The 14,616-nt window shown below is 56.4% G+C and overlaps 1 protein-coding gene across 8 annotated transcripts in view; it reads right to left on the bottom strand.

The window, feature by feature from the left end:
* Positions 1 to 972: 972 nt before the first annotated feature.
* FLT4 (fms related receptor tyrosine kinase 4) overlaps positions 973 to 14,616 on the bottom strand; it is a 46,159-nt gene continuing 32,515 nt past the window's right edge. For 2 of the 8 annotated variants that reach the window (XM_033178870.1, XM_033178873.1), the window contains 7 exons: positions 13,712 to 13,823; positions 12,770 to 12,869; positions 12,265 to 12,370; positions 11,205 to 11,353; positions 9,816 to 9,936; positions 8,552 to 8,637; positions 973 to 2,931 (listed from right to left, as the gene is read on the bottom strand). In XM_033178870.1, the coding sequence (XP_033034761.1) occupies positions 2,733 to 2,931; positions 8,552 to 8,637; positions 9,816 to 9,936; positions 11,205 to 11,353; positions 12,265 to 12,370; positions 12,770 to 12,869; positions 13,712 to 13,823 (873 nt within the window). In that variant the 3' untranslated portion in view covers positions 973 to 2,732. The other 6 variants (XM_033178869.1, XM_033178872.1, XM_033178874.1 and 3 more) reach the window with 5 other exon arrangements.

Genomic DNA, 14,616 nt, shown 5'->3' with positions numbered 1-14,616 from the left:
AAGCAGGTGACAAAGGGCTCTTGGCAGAAATGAAGAGTGAAGGGCTGGGGTGGAGATAGGGAGGCATAGGTGAGCGGTGGCACCCGGAGAAGGGCTGGAGCCTGAGAGGAGAAGGTGAGAAGGTTCTTGGGAGGCAGGAGGGACCAAGGGGCCCTCACGGTGGGCACACACTGTAGCCTGGTGTGACTCCTCCCTCCCTGCTCACTGGCTGTTTCCATCCACACAGCCTGGAGTGAGTGGTGCTCTGGGTGTGAGAGGGTGGCTGGAACCTGGAGGGACACTTGAGCCCAGCCCTGAAGGTCCAACACAGGAAGGACCAGAGGAGCCCAGAAGTGTGAGTGCAGCCCCACTAGGAAAGTGGTACAGGATGGAAGTGGGGAGGTGTTTCAATGACCACCACACAGGGGCATACTTTGGGCTTGGGGAGCAGCTCAGGCCTGGGCATGGGAGGACTCCCTGTTGGTGGACACTTGGGTTGATGCATAGGTCAAGGTCAGTGGCTAAATTCAGTCAATTATAATGGAAAGTTAAAATGTCCAAATCCAGCCTGGGCAACACAGCGAGACCTCATTTCTACAAATCAAACAACCAAAACAAGAAAAGCGGCCGGGCGCGGTGGCTCATGTCTGTAATCCCAGCACTTTGAGAGGCCGAGGCCAGGAGTTCGAGACCAGCCTGGCCAACATGGTAAAACCCCACCTCTACTAAAAATATAAAAAGTAGCTGGGCATGGTGGCAGGTACCTGTAATCCCAGCTACTCGGGAGGCTGAGGCAGGGAATTGCTTGAAACCGGAAGATGAGGTTGCAGTGAGCTGAGATCGTGCCACTGAACTCCAGCCTGAGCGAAAGAGCGAAACTCCGTCTCAAAAAAAAAAAAAAAAGGCCAAACCCAATGTGGGGACTTTTCTGTATTCCCATTTAGATTACAGAAGCAAAAACAGCAAAAGCAACACTCCCGTCCCCAACACACACACAGACTGGCATCAGATTTATTATTATCTCTTGTTAAATATTTTCAATCTTTTCTGAGAACATGGTCTAGAAAGGCATAGTTGGTTTTCTTCCGGGTACATGCCTGGGTGGGCAGTGAGAAGAGAGGAGAGGTGCACAATGGGCAGGCTGGTCCTCTGCAGAGAACAGCCTCGGGCTCCTCTTAGGGAAGCCCGACAGGCCAGTCCCACGTTGGAGGAGGTGCAGAGGAAGGGGAGGTCCCAGGGACAATGAAGATGACCTTATACATGAGTTCAACGTATCCTGGAGTAACACCCACTGGGGGAGGTGGGGAGGGGAGGGGAGGTGGGAAGGGAAGGGAGGTGGGAGGGGAGGGGACGGAAGGGTCAGCCGAGCGAGCCCCTGCTCGCTGTGTGGAGCCTGTCCTGCAAGCGTCTTGTGGGGTGGGTTTGGGGAGTCAGGGTGGTGGTGAGTCTTTGTGGTTTTAACGGGGGACGTGGGTCTTTCTCCTGGTGAGGTGTCTGGGCACTCTGAGCTGGGATAGGGGTCCTGAGCAGAATGGCTCCAGCCTTCAGAGGATCTCTGGCTGCTCCTCTGGGAGGGTGGAGTTCTGACCAGCCAGGGTGCTGATGTCAGGCGCAGGCCAGGAAAAGGCCGAAGGCAGGGCCCCAGAATGTCCACTGAGTGCTGGGTGGCACAGGGCAATGCTGGGTGGTCCTTTGTGCCAGCCCCGAGCCTTCCTGAGTGGATCCCATGGTGCTCATCTCTCATGAGCTGGTTCACGGCTTGGGAGGGGCCGCAGGTGGCAGATCCAGGATCTAAAGGGAAGAACCAGACCGGCAGCTCCAGACCCAGGCTCCTTCGAGTCTCGGCCAGGTGGGAGAGCGGGGGGCCTTCTCCAGAGGCGCTGACTGCTTTGCTGGCCCTGACCTGGGGCGGGCGCCAGAGTCATCTAGACTCAGTGTAACTGTCCCTGGGCGCCTTCCACGTTGAATTTGGAAAGCAAATTCTTCAAAGCAGCTACACAGTCTGCGAAGCTGTTGAAAAAGACCTGCAGAATGATTCTCGACACCCAGGCTCAGGTGCGAAGGCTGCCTGTGTCACCGGTCTGTCATCCCGGCGGCGCTCTCGACACCCAGGCTCAGGTGTGCAGGCTGCCTGTGTCACCGGTCTGTCATACCGGCGGCCACCCCAGGAGCTAGGTAGCTGCTTGGTCAGGCCCAGAAGAGGACCCTGCAAATGCCTCCCTTGTTTCTTTGAGATGGAAACACAGCCCCCCTCCCTTCAACTGTGAAGGGGCGGGTGAGGCCAGCCGGCCTCTGCGGGAAGAACGGCTGTGTGCCTGTGGAGGACGCGGTGTTTGGGAGACTCTGCTCCGGTATGCCTTGACCTCCATCACTGTGACTCCCAGACCAGATTCCTCACGGGAAAACAGGGACCAGGCCGCCACCCAGTGTGATGAAAGGAGGTCATCAGAGACATTCCCATGGAAGGGCTGGCCCCGGGGCCAGCACCTGTGGACACTGAACTAAATGACGTCTGAATCTCAGGGGGAGGAGCCCGGGCAGCTGGAGCGTGGCCCTGGCCAGTTGTGGTGACAGAATCCCAGGGGTCTTGGGCCTGGAGTTCTGCTCTTCCCAGCTGGGAAGCTTGCAGAGAGGGAGGGACACTCCTGTGCCACCAGAGTTAAACAAGATGAGCTCCCAACCTGGGTGTCCAGCCCTCTGCCCGCCCTGCTGGGCCTGAACCCCTGAGTGCTGGGGGCCTCGTCCGATGCTGCTTAGTAGCTGTTGTCTGTGAAGAAAGACACGCGGGCAGACGGAGAGCAGTGGTCCTCCTCGCTTGGCTCGGACAGCTCCCCATACTCGCTGTTGTAAAACACCTGACCTCCTCGGGCCCCCCGGTCAGGCCGCCGCCGCCTCCCCTGGGAGTCAGGGTGCGCCCTGGTCACATCCACACTCTGGTCAGGTCCTTTACAGCTGCCAAGACATGGAAGGTGGAGTTAGTAAGAGAAGAAGGCCGGGTGGCAGGCGGCACACACTGGTAATCCCAGTATTTTGGGAGGCTGAAGCAGGCGGATGGCTTCAGGCTAGGAGTTAGAGACCAGCCCGGGCAACATGGGGAAACCCCGTCTCTACAAAAAATACAAAAATTACCCAGGCGTGGTGGTGCACGCCTGTGGCCTCAGCTAAGTGAAATAATTGCTTGAGCCCAGGAGGTGGAAGTTTCAGGGAGCCGAGATCATGCTGCTGCACTCTAGCCTGGGCAACAAAGTGAGACTCGGCCTCAAAAACAGACAAACGAACAACGAGGAGGAGGGACCGGACCCCTGTCGGGGTCTGACAGGAACCACCAAGGACACAGCGGAGCATAGGACACGCTCAGACTTCAAAACACACAGACTAGACTCCAACAGCAAAGCGGATTGATCCGATTCAGCACTCACTGGAGCTTTGTCCGAGCCTGGACACCAGACTGTGAAGAATGTCCAACTTCATCCCCAGCCCAGTTCTCACTCTGTCTTGCCCATCTCGGTGAACGGCACCAAAGTCCCCTCAGCTGCTGGAGCCAAGCACCTTGGGGTTCTCCTTGCTTCCTCCTTCCCCTCATATCCCGTCCATCCAGATCCCGTCCATCCAGATCCCATCCAGCCAGATCCCGTCCATCCAGATCCTGTCCATCCAGATCCCGTCCAGCCAGATCCCGTCCAGCCAGATCCCATCCATCCAGATCCCGTCCATCCAGATCCCATCCATCCAGATCCCGTCCATCCAGATCCCGTCCAGCCAGATCCTGTCCATCCAGATCCCGTCCATCCAGATCCCATCCAGCCAGAAGTCCTGCCCATTGTAACTCCAGGACACATGTGGGCTTCTCCATTCTCGGCCCCTCCTGCGGAGTCTGCTGCATCCTTGCCGGCTCTGACACCCTCCTGCGGACTGCTCTGCTTCCACCATGGCTTCCTGGTGCTCCACCCTTCGGAGAGGTCCTTCAAGTTACACTATGTCATTCTCCTCCTGACACACCCTCCAATGGCTTCCCGTCACTCCACGAAGGAAATCCAAGCTTCTCGCCTTGGCCTAGGAGGTGGTTTCTGCCCCTGCCCTCCTCTCTGCCTGCCCCATCCTGCACCATCCTCAGTGCTTACTTTCTTTGCATTTTTTGAAGATGTTGATTACTTGTTTGGTGCTTTGCATGGTGCTACTGAAAACTCTTGACTGTAAGTTTAAAATACTAGTTATTTTACTGTTTGCATTTTCTTCCTCTGGGACTCCCAATTTTATATATATTGGATCTTTTCTATTTCCTGTCACTTTATTTCTGATCCTTTTGCCTCTTTTATTTCAGTTTTGTTTTCTTTTCACATCCATCCCGTGTCTGCCACTGTCAGTCTGGTCATACATATTGTCCCTGTCGTGCCCTCATTTTAGAAAGGATTTAGTTTTTTTTCCCCTGAAATGGGGTCTTGCTGTGTTGCCCAGGCTAGACTGCAGTGGCACAATCATGACTCACTGCAGCCTCAACCTTCTGGGCTCAAGCAACTCTCCCACCTCAGCCTGCCGAGTAGCTGCTACCACAGGCGTGGGCCACCACACCCGCTAATTTTTAAAATTATTTGTAGAGACAGGGTCTCATTCTGTTGCCCAGGTTGGTCTTGAACTGCAGGCCTCGTCTCCCAAGGTGCTGTGATTACAGGTGAGAGTTACTGCCTGGCCGAATCTATCTTTTATTTCCATTTCTTTCCTGAATTTAGACTGCTCTCATTTGTATCATCACATTGTCCATCCATTTCTATTCTGAAATTTTGAATATCAGATTCATGGTGCCGCTGCTTGTTTCGTTATATGTTTAATTCACGTTGGAGTATTTTGTTCATTTTCCTGTTTCATTTAAACAGTTGTCTACTGGGAAGTTTTAACTCTAATGTTCTGTCTTGTTCCTGTAACTTTGTATGGATGGTGCTTGTTTGGGGGTTCGGGATTATTCATGTTAGGATTTTCTACACAGAAAGAGCCACTTCTCCTGTGGGTGGGACTAGGGATTTTGGTGGCATCCTACATTTCTTCACTTAAAAGTGCCACATCAAACCTATATCTTTGGCATCATCTCAAGTTCCTTTGACTGCCTTCTTCCTTCTGAAGGCTCCATCCACGTTCTGTATCATCCTGTCACCAGGGGCCAGCCAGTCTCTTACCCAAAATAGCTGGGCCTTCCACTGGCTCCATGAAGTCACGCTGAGTGACCACAAGCCCAGAGTTTCCTGATCTCCTTCCACCCACAGATGCAGGTGAGAAGCCACATGTATGGGCATGGGCTCTGGCGTCCTAAGTGGGCACTGAAGGGGCTGGATGATGTAACCCAGGAGTGAGGAGCAGGTAATCCCCCATGGGGCGAGTGCCGACCAGGGGTTAACAGGAGACAGTGAAGGACCAGACAGACAGATTCCTCCTTCTGCTCCCCACACACCCCACAAGGCACATTCTCTCCTTGCACCTGTGTGGAGAGCACTCTCTATGCCAAGCGAATGCACCCGCCAGTGACCTGTGGAACCTCTTCATGGCTCATCATGAACAGAGGACAAAGAGCAGTGCCCTCTGCTGCCGATATAGGGTGGTGCAGTTTCTCAAATGCACAAATCCATCCTGGGTGCTTATCTGTCTTCTTCTGACTTCTGGATACTATCTTGCTTCCTTAGGACCCTTATCTTCTGGAACTTTCTTCTTCCTCTACCACCAAGCATCCAAGGAGCTGCACTTCCTTCTGGCTCGCTGCCCTTTCAGAAGCAGGATGGCTGCCCAGTGCCTCGGACTTGACAAGGGAGGTCTCCTCGCAGCCCCGTCTCCTCCATCACCCCCGGTCTGTGTACCGAGTCTCTCTCCTAGCTGAGCCATAGGCGCGGACTGAGCAGCCGCCTTTGATCTCAAGGAGCTGTGCTGTTTTTCGAAGGTGTGCAGAGGTTTGAATTTACGTGGTAATCATCCTCTGCCATACTTTTTACTTAATTACCTTGTTTTTTACACGTCAAAATGCTGTTTGGTGAGGAAAAATTAGCCCAAAGCTATTTCCGTAACGTGACCACCATTAATTTTCCAAAACCAGGTACTAACAGGAGTCACCTGATAAGCCGGGCGCAGTGGCTCATACCTGTAATCCCAGCACTCTGGGAGGCTGAGGCGGGCAGATCAGTTGAGGCCAGGAGTTCAAGATCAGCCTGGCCAATGTGGTGAAACTGTCTCTACTAAAAATAAAAAAAATAGGCCGGGTGCGGTGGCTCAAGCCTGTAATCCCAACACTTTGGGAGGCCAAGACGGGCGGATCACGAGGTCAGGAGATCGAGACCATCCTGGCTAACATGTTGAAACCCCGTCTCTACTAAAAAATACAAAAAACTAGCCGGGCGAGGTGGTGGGCTCCTGTGGTCCCAGCTACTTGGGAGGCTGAGGCAGGAGAATAGCATAAACCCGGTAGACGGAGCCTGCAGTGAGCTCAGATCCGGCCACTGCACTTCAGCCTGGGCGACAGAGCGAGACTCTGTCTCAATAAATAAATAATAAATAAATAAATAAATAAATAAACAGCTGGGCATGGTGGTGCACTCCTATAATCCCAGCTACTCAAGAGGCTGAAGCAGGAGAATCACCTGAACCTGGGAGGCGGAGGTTGCGGTGAGCTGAGATCACACCACTGCACTCCAGCCTGGGACACAGAGTGAGACCCTGTCTCAAAATAAATAAATAAATAAAAATAAAGTGAATCTTTTAAGTAGACACTAAAGTCTTTGTTCAATCTATACGCTTAAAAGTTTCAATGTTCAGGCCGGGCGCGGTGGCTCAAGCCTGTAATCCCAGCACTTTGGGAGGCCGAGGCGGGCGGATCACGAGGTCAGGAGATCGAGACCCTCCTGGCTAACACGGCGAAATCCCGTCTCTACTAAAAATGCAAAAAACTAGCCGGGCGCGGTGGCGGGCGCCTGTAGTCCCAGTTGCTCGGAGGCTGAGGCGGGAGAATGGCTGGAACCCGGGAGGCGGAGCTTGCAGTGAGCCGAGATCGCGCCACTGCACTCCAGCCTGGGCGACACAGTGAGACTCCGTCTCAAAAAAAAAAAAAAAAAAGTTTCAATGTTCAAGTTGGCCAAAACTGTTTTTCCCCTGGCTATCATGCTGGGCAAATAGAGTTCACTTTCTATCTGGACAGGCATATGTGGGTATTTCTGTTGCCAAAATACATCCCAGCCTGTGGGCGAAGGATTACCCAGGTGCCGAGGCAAGAGACTGAAGGCACAAACTGTTTCGGTATAATACAGAAAACAGTTAGAATAAGAATAGTCATAATACAAATTAGATAGATGATCATGGACATTATTGATCATTAGCATAAACATTATTAATCACTAGCTTTTGATATTACTCTTTGATGTATCACTCATATTACCAAGGAATAACCGGCAGGTATAGGGTCAGATGCTGAAGAGACATGGTGAGAAGTGACCTAGAAGGCAAGAGGTGGGCCCTCTGTCACGCCCCTCGTAAGGGCCGCTTGAGGGCTCCTTGGTCAAGCGGTAACGCCAGTGTCTGGGAAGGCACCTGTTCCTTAGCAGACCGCGAAAGGGAGTCTCTTTTCCTTGGAGGAGTCAGGGAACACCCTGCTCCACCAGCTTCTCGTGGAAGGCTGGGTATGATCCAGGCCTGCCCGCAGTCATCCGGAGGCCTAAACCCCTCCCTGTCGTGCAGTGCTCCAATGGTCACGCTCCTTGTCCACTTTCATGCTCCTCCCGTACTCCTGGTTCCTCTTTGAAGTTCTTAGAAGACAGTGGTAGAAGAAATAGTGAAAGTCTTAAAGTCTTTGATCTTTCTTGTAAGTGCATAGAAGAAAACGCTGATGTATGCTGCCTTTCCTCTCTGCTTTGGCTACCTAGCAGGGAAGGGCCCCCTGTCCCACGGTTACATGACTTGCTTGACCTTGTCAATCACTTGGACGACTCACTCTCCTTACCCTGCTCCCTTGTCTTGCATGCAGTAAATATCAGCGCGCCCAGCCGTTCAGGGCCACTAGCGGTCTCCGCATCTTGGTGGTAGTGGTTCCCTGGCCCAGCTGTTTTCTCTTTATCTCTTTGTCTTGTGTCTTTGTTTCTTACAATCTCTCATCTCCACAGATGGGGAGAACACCTGCTAAGCTCCGTAGGGCCAGACCCTACACCAGCCAGTTCAGATTACAGTATCTACCTGGCTTCTGCAGCCACTGGATGAAGTTCAGGGGTTTTGGGGCTGGGGCGGCCTCCCCAACCTGGAGGAGGGTGTGTGTGCCCTGGGTATGGTAGGTTCTGTGTGGTGTCAGAAAGACACAGCATCTGAGCTCTGTCAGGTGACAGGGAGGTGTCGGGACCGGCACGCAGGTGGTCAGCATGCGACGGGGAGGGGCTCCTGTGGTGCCAGGTGAGGAGGGGAGTCTCAGGGCAGCTCACCTTGAACATGTGTAAAGGTCATAGGGAGCCACGAGAGGTTCCGGAAAGAGGGCTGGGCATACCCAGGCCCCAGCCTCCCTCCTCCAGGGGAAGACAGTGTCAACACCTGCAGTGCAGGAGGCTCACGAAGCCCTTACCTGAAGCTGCTTTCTCGTCTATGCCTGCTCTCTATCTGCTCAAACTCCTCCGAGGCCAGCACCATCCCACTGTCGGTCTGGTTGTCCTGTGTGAAGAGGACAAGCCAGGCTGTGGGCCCCGCCTGAGGCCCTCCTGCAGGGCAGCCACCCCCAGCCAGGACAGCGCGGCATGACCCTGCGGTGCGGCTGACCTAACACCTGTCCCTGGGAAACTGAGCCGGAAACAAGGCGTCCATTCCATCCTAGGGTGAGGGTCACATGCCCCTGCCACGGAGGGAGACGCCGAGGTCGGGGGGCTGTGTCTGGCTCGTGGACACCTCACACTGGAGGACCTCCATGGTGGCCAAGCATATGCTCAGTGTGCAAAGAGTAGGAGCCGCGGGAGAACCAGGGAGAGGACTCACAACCCGGCAGCTCGTAGTTCAAAAAAACCATCATTGTGAGGCTGCCTCCCGACCTGGGGGCTTTGTTACCCTTTGACTGTGGCTTGGTGTGGGTTTTATTTTGAATCACACGGGAGGGAAACTGCGATCTTTTCAGAGTCCCCCAGCGTCTTCAAGTGGCCCTGGAGGCAGGAACCCAGGTCCCTGAGGTCTGGCCAAGGGCTCCCATGGGGCCCCTCTGCCCAGCGCTCACTGACCAGGCCCAGGACTCCTGAACCTGCCACCGAGGAGGAGGAGCTGTCCTTCCACTGGGGTTTCTGCACTGCTGAGAAGGGGAGGCCTTGTGTGGGGGTGATGAGGGCATAGGACAGAAAGCAGCTGTGAGACGTGGCATCGTAGGAGGGCCCAAATGTGCCCAAGACTCTCCCTGGACTTGCATTTTCTTTTTTTGAAATGGAGTCTCGCTCTGTCGCCCAGGCTGGAGGGCAGTGGCGCGATCTCGGCTCACTGTAAGCTCCGCCTCCTGGGTTCACGCCATTCTCCTGCCTCAGCCTCCCGAGTAGCTGGGACTACAGACGCCCGCCACCACCACGCCCAGCTAATTTTTTGTATTTTCAGTAGAGACAGGGTTTCACCGTGTTAGCCAGGATGGTCTCGATCTTCTGACCTCGTGATCCACCCGCCTCGGCCTCCCAAAGTGCTCGGATTACAGGCATGAGCCACCATGCCCAGCCTGGACTTGCACTTTCAAAGGATAGTCTTTTCCGTTAAAAAGCCTGCAATTGGTTTCTGCCATTTGCCTTACGAATTTCTGAGGCTGCCTCCCGAGGCGGCCCCAGCCCTGACCCGAGAGCACAGCCCCCGCCCTTCGTGTGAAGTACCACAGAGGCCTTGTAGGTGATTGGGGTCATGGGGAATTCTTCAAATGTCTTCATCCGGGAGGAACCACGGGTCTGAGTCCCTCTGGCCAGGCACCCGGGAAAGGACACCCAGTTGTAATACCTGCGGGGAGAAATCAGAAGGTACTGAGGAATGCGCCCCAACAACTCTCCTCGAAGTTCTCTCTGCTCTCCCTGTACCTCCTCTTCTCCTGGAAAGGACCCCCAGCCTGGGGCAGGACTATGGACGGGCCTGGGTCTGAGTGCTGGCAGGGGCTCCTCCATGGGCCTGGCCTCAGATGTCTACCCCACAGCCTCAGCAGCAGGGCCTGGGTGTGCACCCCCAGCCTGGGCTGCGTTTCCTGCCGAGGCCACTGCTGAGCTCTGTGATGGGAAATGAGGGGCATGGAGCTCCTCCCGGGGACAGGCTACCCTGGGGCTGCAAGCTGCCGACTGCCCTGCCCACACGTGTGTGCACTAAGGCACATGTTGCGGGGTTGGTGGAAGAAGCCTGGCAAAATCCAGCTCACTGTGGTTGTCCCCGAGGCCTAGCCCTGCCTTGTGCTGGGGCAGAGCCTGCATCTCAGCAGCGCTGGTGTGAATGTGGGCGGCACAGCCATCGTGAGTGTGAAATGCCAGGGATAAGAGAGCCCAGGCAGAGTTCTGGGAATTAAGTTACATTCTCCTCCTGACCATGCCTTGGTTGGAGACCTTCCCTCCTCCCCGGGGCTCTTGGGGACTCACCCCCAGACTAGTCAGTGATTTAGATAATCAGAGACTCCTGGGAAAAATATTGGCCCAAACACAGTCCACTCCACCTCTCTGTGAGAAAAGTACCCTTGTCGGGCGCGGTGGCTCAAGCCTGTAATCCTAGCACTTTGGGAGGCCGAGGTGGGCGGATCACGAGGTCAGGAGATCGAGACCATCCTGACTAACACAGTGAAACCCCGTCTCTACTAAAAATACAAAAAATTAGCCGGGTGTGGTGGCGGCGCCTGTAGTCCCAGCTACCGGGAGGCTGAGGCAGGAGAATGGTGTGAACCCGGGAGGCGGAACTTGCAGCGAGCCAAGATCGTGCCACCGCACTCCAGCCTGGGCGACAGAGCGAGACTCCATCTCAAAAAAAAAAAAAAAAGAAAAAGAAGTACCCTTGATATTGGGGTGAGGGGACACTGGTGGGTGGACAGGACTCAAAAACAAGCACGCAGCCAGGTCACATGGCCTTGGAGGGGACCTGCAGTGAGTCATTTAAAGCCACTCTGTGCTCTGGGTTCATGCACACTGGTCTCTAACGTCGCATGATTTGCTTTCCCCCAAAGACGCAGAGGGATAAAATGCACCCTGTCTACATGGCTTTCTCCCCCCCATTCCTGGACCCTCAGGACAGCTGACCTGGCTGCCAGGCTGTGGCGCTGCAGGCTTGGCGGGCTGTCCTCAGCGTCAGCCTGGGCGATGTGCAGGGCCACGGTGGACACCTGCGAGAAGCTGCCCTCTTCTGAGCTCTGAGAGCCACGTGGGGCCATGCAGGCCTCCTCTTCCTCCTGGCGGGAACAGGAGAGACAGCCGGGCCAGAAATCACCAGCCGCTGCCCTCAGCCCTCGGCCCTGCACTCGGGACTGCTTGGGCTCCTGAGCCCTGAAATACGGTCCTAACAGACCATGCGGGCACGTGAGTGCTCCAAGGAGGAATCGAGCTCATGCTAGAAGCCAGCACATTTCAGCCATCACGACAGGTAAGGGGTCAAGGTAGCAGAATGCCGGCTGTGCCAACCTCACCAAATTCTCCCAACAGCCCTTCCAGGTACCTCGTTTATGGATAAGGCAGGTGGGGCAGGCTGGGGTTCGGCCGGATCATTCGTCCTCCAGTCCCCGGCTGAGCCTGCAGCCTCAGGAACTGGGGCCAGCACTTCCTACCTTCTCTGGATGGAACTAGACCCACAGCACCCACCCCAGTCCCTAGGCCTGGGCAACAGGCGGCTCTCTGGTCCTTGCTCCAGGCCCCACTTTGAGCTGGATCACGAGCAGGTCCATCCCCCACCCTGGAGGAGCACCACGTGGGGAGGGAGAGACGTCAGGACACACAGGTCAGGGGTCCGTGTGCTCAGTGGAGTTGGGGACAGAACCGGGACCAGCTGAAGGAATGCGTCATGATGATGCCAGCGAGATGGGGCTGCCTCGCAGGCCAGTGGGGACCAGCCTAGGATTCCCCTTGGGCAGGGACAGGCTCTGACTATCCACACAGCATCTGGAACAGGCAGTGTAGGTGTGCAGTGGGTGTGTGCTCAACAGAAAGATGCAAGGGTGTGGGGATGAGGTGTGGGTAGGGGCCCAGGACCGCACCACCCAAGCCTAGAGGTGGGCAGAGCCTAGAGGGGCTTGGAGGGGCAGCTGGGGCCAGGGACCCAGAGCAGAGGCCAAAGGTCATAGTAGAACAGGGTGGGGAAGGGGCTCACTTGCAGGCCCCCGCCCTGGAGCAGGTCCCCCAGGATCTCCACCAGCTCCGAGAACGCAGGTCTCGCCTTGGGGTCTCCAGACCAGCAGCTCAGCATGATGCGGCGTCTGCAGGATCACGTGGGCTGCTGGACCGCGTGCACCCCACCCCCGCCCCAGCACCTTCAGTTCCCCAGCCTTCCTGGGCCCTCTCACCCACTCTGCCCTCCTCCTGACACGTGCCCCACCCTTGTCTGGCTACCCTCGTTCCTCCTTCAAGTGTTAGCCCAGCGTCGCCTCCTGGTGATGCTTTCCCTGAACACCCGGTTCTGTCTGTTCCGACAGCACCCGGCCTTCCCTCCTGGTGCCCATCGCAGCTAAGCCACAGACTACCTGTGTGTCTTGAGGGTGGTGCCCAGGCCTGTCCTACTGGTCCTGGCTTTCCTGATGCCACCTTCTCATGGCCACAATCCCCACGCCCCCTGTGCTTACTGCCCTCAACACTTGCAGGGCCATGGGGAGGCTCACATGGCAGGAGTGGCCAGCTCCGGGGCCCTCATCCTCGTGCCGTCTCTCAGCCGCTGGCAGAACTCCTCATTGATCTGCACCCCAGGGTATGGGGAGGCCCCTGACAACAAGAAGGGGAGGTCGGTGGGGAGCAAGCCCCCCCAAGTCACCCCATCTGTCCCTTCCCCCATCCCCGTGGTGGGGTGGAGACGGCTCATCCGACCCTGCTCTACCTGGGACCTGGGCAGGTCGCTGCCCTCCCCAGTTCTAGTTCTTCATCTGGTTAAAAGAGGACCGTGCCAAGAGCATCCACGCACTGGCAACACGGTAGACATCATGGTTACCGGATCATCAGTGGCAGGGGAGCCGCCTGCAGTCAGTTTCAACAAAGCCTCTCTTGCCTCTCACTGCTTCTGATGCTCCCCGCCAGCCCTGCTGCTCCCTGTCCTGGATCGCTGAACTCCCTCCTTGGGCCGCTCTGGCTGACCCAAGCTCTCACGCCTCCTACACTCTTCCTGCTCCTTTAGTTTCCGTAATACCATGTATCACTGTTGCCACTTGCTGACGTTTTAACTTACTGAAGTTCACTGCCCTACCCTGGCCTGGAGACTTCATCATGCTTGCAGTGGGGCCTGCGCTCCCACATGGAGCTCTTGTAGTAGGCACGTCCGCTGACTGAGCCCTGAGTTCCCTCTGGGGCTGCCACATGAACAGGCTCAGCCCTGGCCCAGGCTTCAGCGTGCACCCCACAGAGGGTGGCCCACATTGGAGGCAAAGTCCTCTCAGAGGCTGGGCCAGGCTGGGGAGAGGTGGGGGGCTCTTGGTGGCCCACAAACCCCCTGCTTCAGAACGACCTGGCACATACCTCCAGGTGCCCAGGCCCTTACTCCAGCAGGCCTGGTCATGTAACCTGCCCCAGTGACCTCACCTCCTCTCCCCACGGGCACCCCATCCTGCACTCACCCAGAGAGAAGATCTCCCAGAGCAGCACCCCAAAGGACCACACGTCACTCTGCGTGGTGTACACCTTGTCAAAGATGCTTTCAGGGGCCATCCACTTCAGGGGCAGCCGGGCCTGGGGAGGTGGAGGGAAGCATGTCCCACGGTGGATAGGAGGAGAGGGCTGAGGCCAGGTGCTCCGGCACCCCCTAACAGGGCCCTCTGCTGGGTTGAAGGTGTCTCCCTGCTGCTGTCCTCCTGGATCTGTCTGGGACCCCTCTTCCCCTGAGCTCTCAGGGGAGGGGCATCGGGAGAGACTGCAGGCCTTCTTCCAGCCCTAGACCCCCAACCCAGCCTCCTGATGAAACGCACCCCTGCACACTCTCACCATCTCCCCTGATAAGCACGCTCTGTCTACTCACTGTCCCTACCCTAGAAGCTGGGCCATCACTCCTGACACCCTCCTCCTGGGCTCCTGAGGCATCTCTCTCTGCCACCAGCTATCTCTCTCCCTCTCATGGTCTCTACCCGGGAGCCCTGAGGGCCAGGGTCCTTCTGGACTGGCCTCTACCTCCACCCCAGCACCCCTACTCCCCTCTCTTCCCAGCCTATGGTGTCAGGGGGGTTTCTGTGAGTGCACACCTGATCCTTCCCTCCAACCAGCGGCCACACTGGGCTGGATGGCCCATCATGCGCAGGCCCTGGGCCCATCCTGCTCCTCCACCTCTCTCTGACACCCTTCCTCTCCCAGGGGCAGAACTCTGACCCGCCTTGGAGGCTCATCCAGGCACCTGCTGTCCTGCCTAAGCTCCACTCATGAGACACACTCCGCCTCCTGAGTTCCACATACTCCACCAAGCTGGTCCATCTCTAGGACAGACGCCATGCAATGCCTTGCACACACAGACCCCACAGGGCAGGCCCTGGGA

Source organism: Trachypithecus francoisi, unplaced genomic scaffold (assembly GCF_009764315.1).
Source record: "Trachypithecus francoisi isolate TF-2019V2 unplaced genomic scaffold, Tfra_2.0 Lachesis_group2, whole genome shotgun sequence".
NCBI lineage: Eukaryota > Metazoa > Chordata > Mammalia > Primates > Cercopithecidae > Trachypithecus > Trachypithecus francoisi.
The sequence above is the reverse complement of the archived record's forward strand: the minus strand, read 5'-3'. Positions and strand labels throughout refer to the sequence as shown.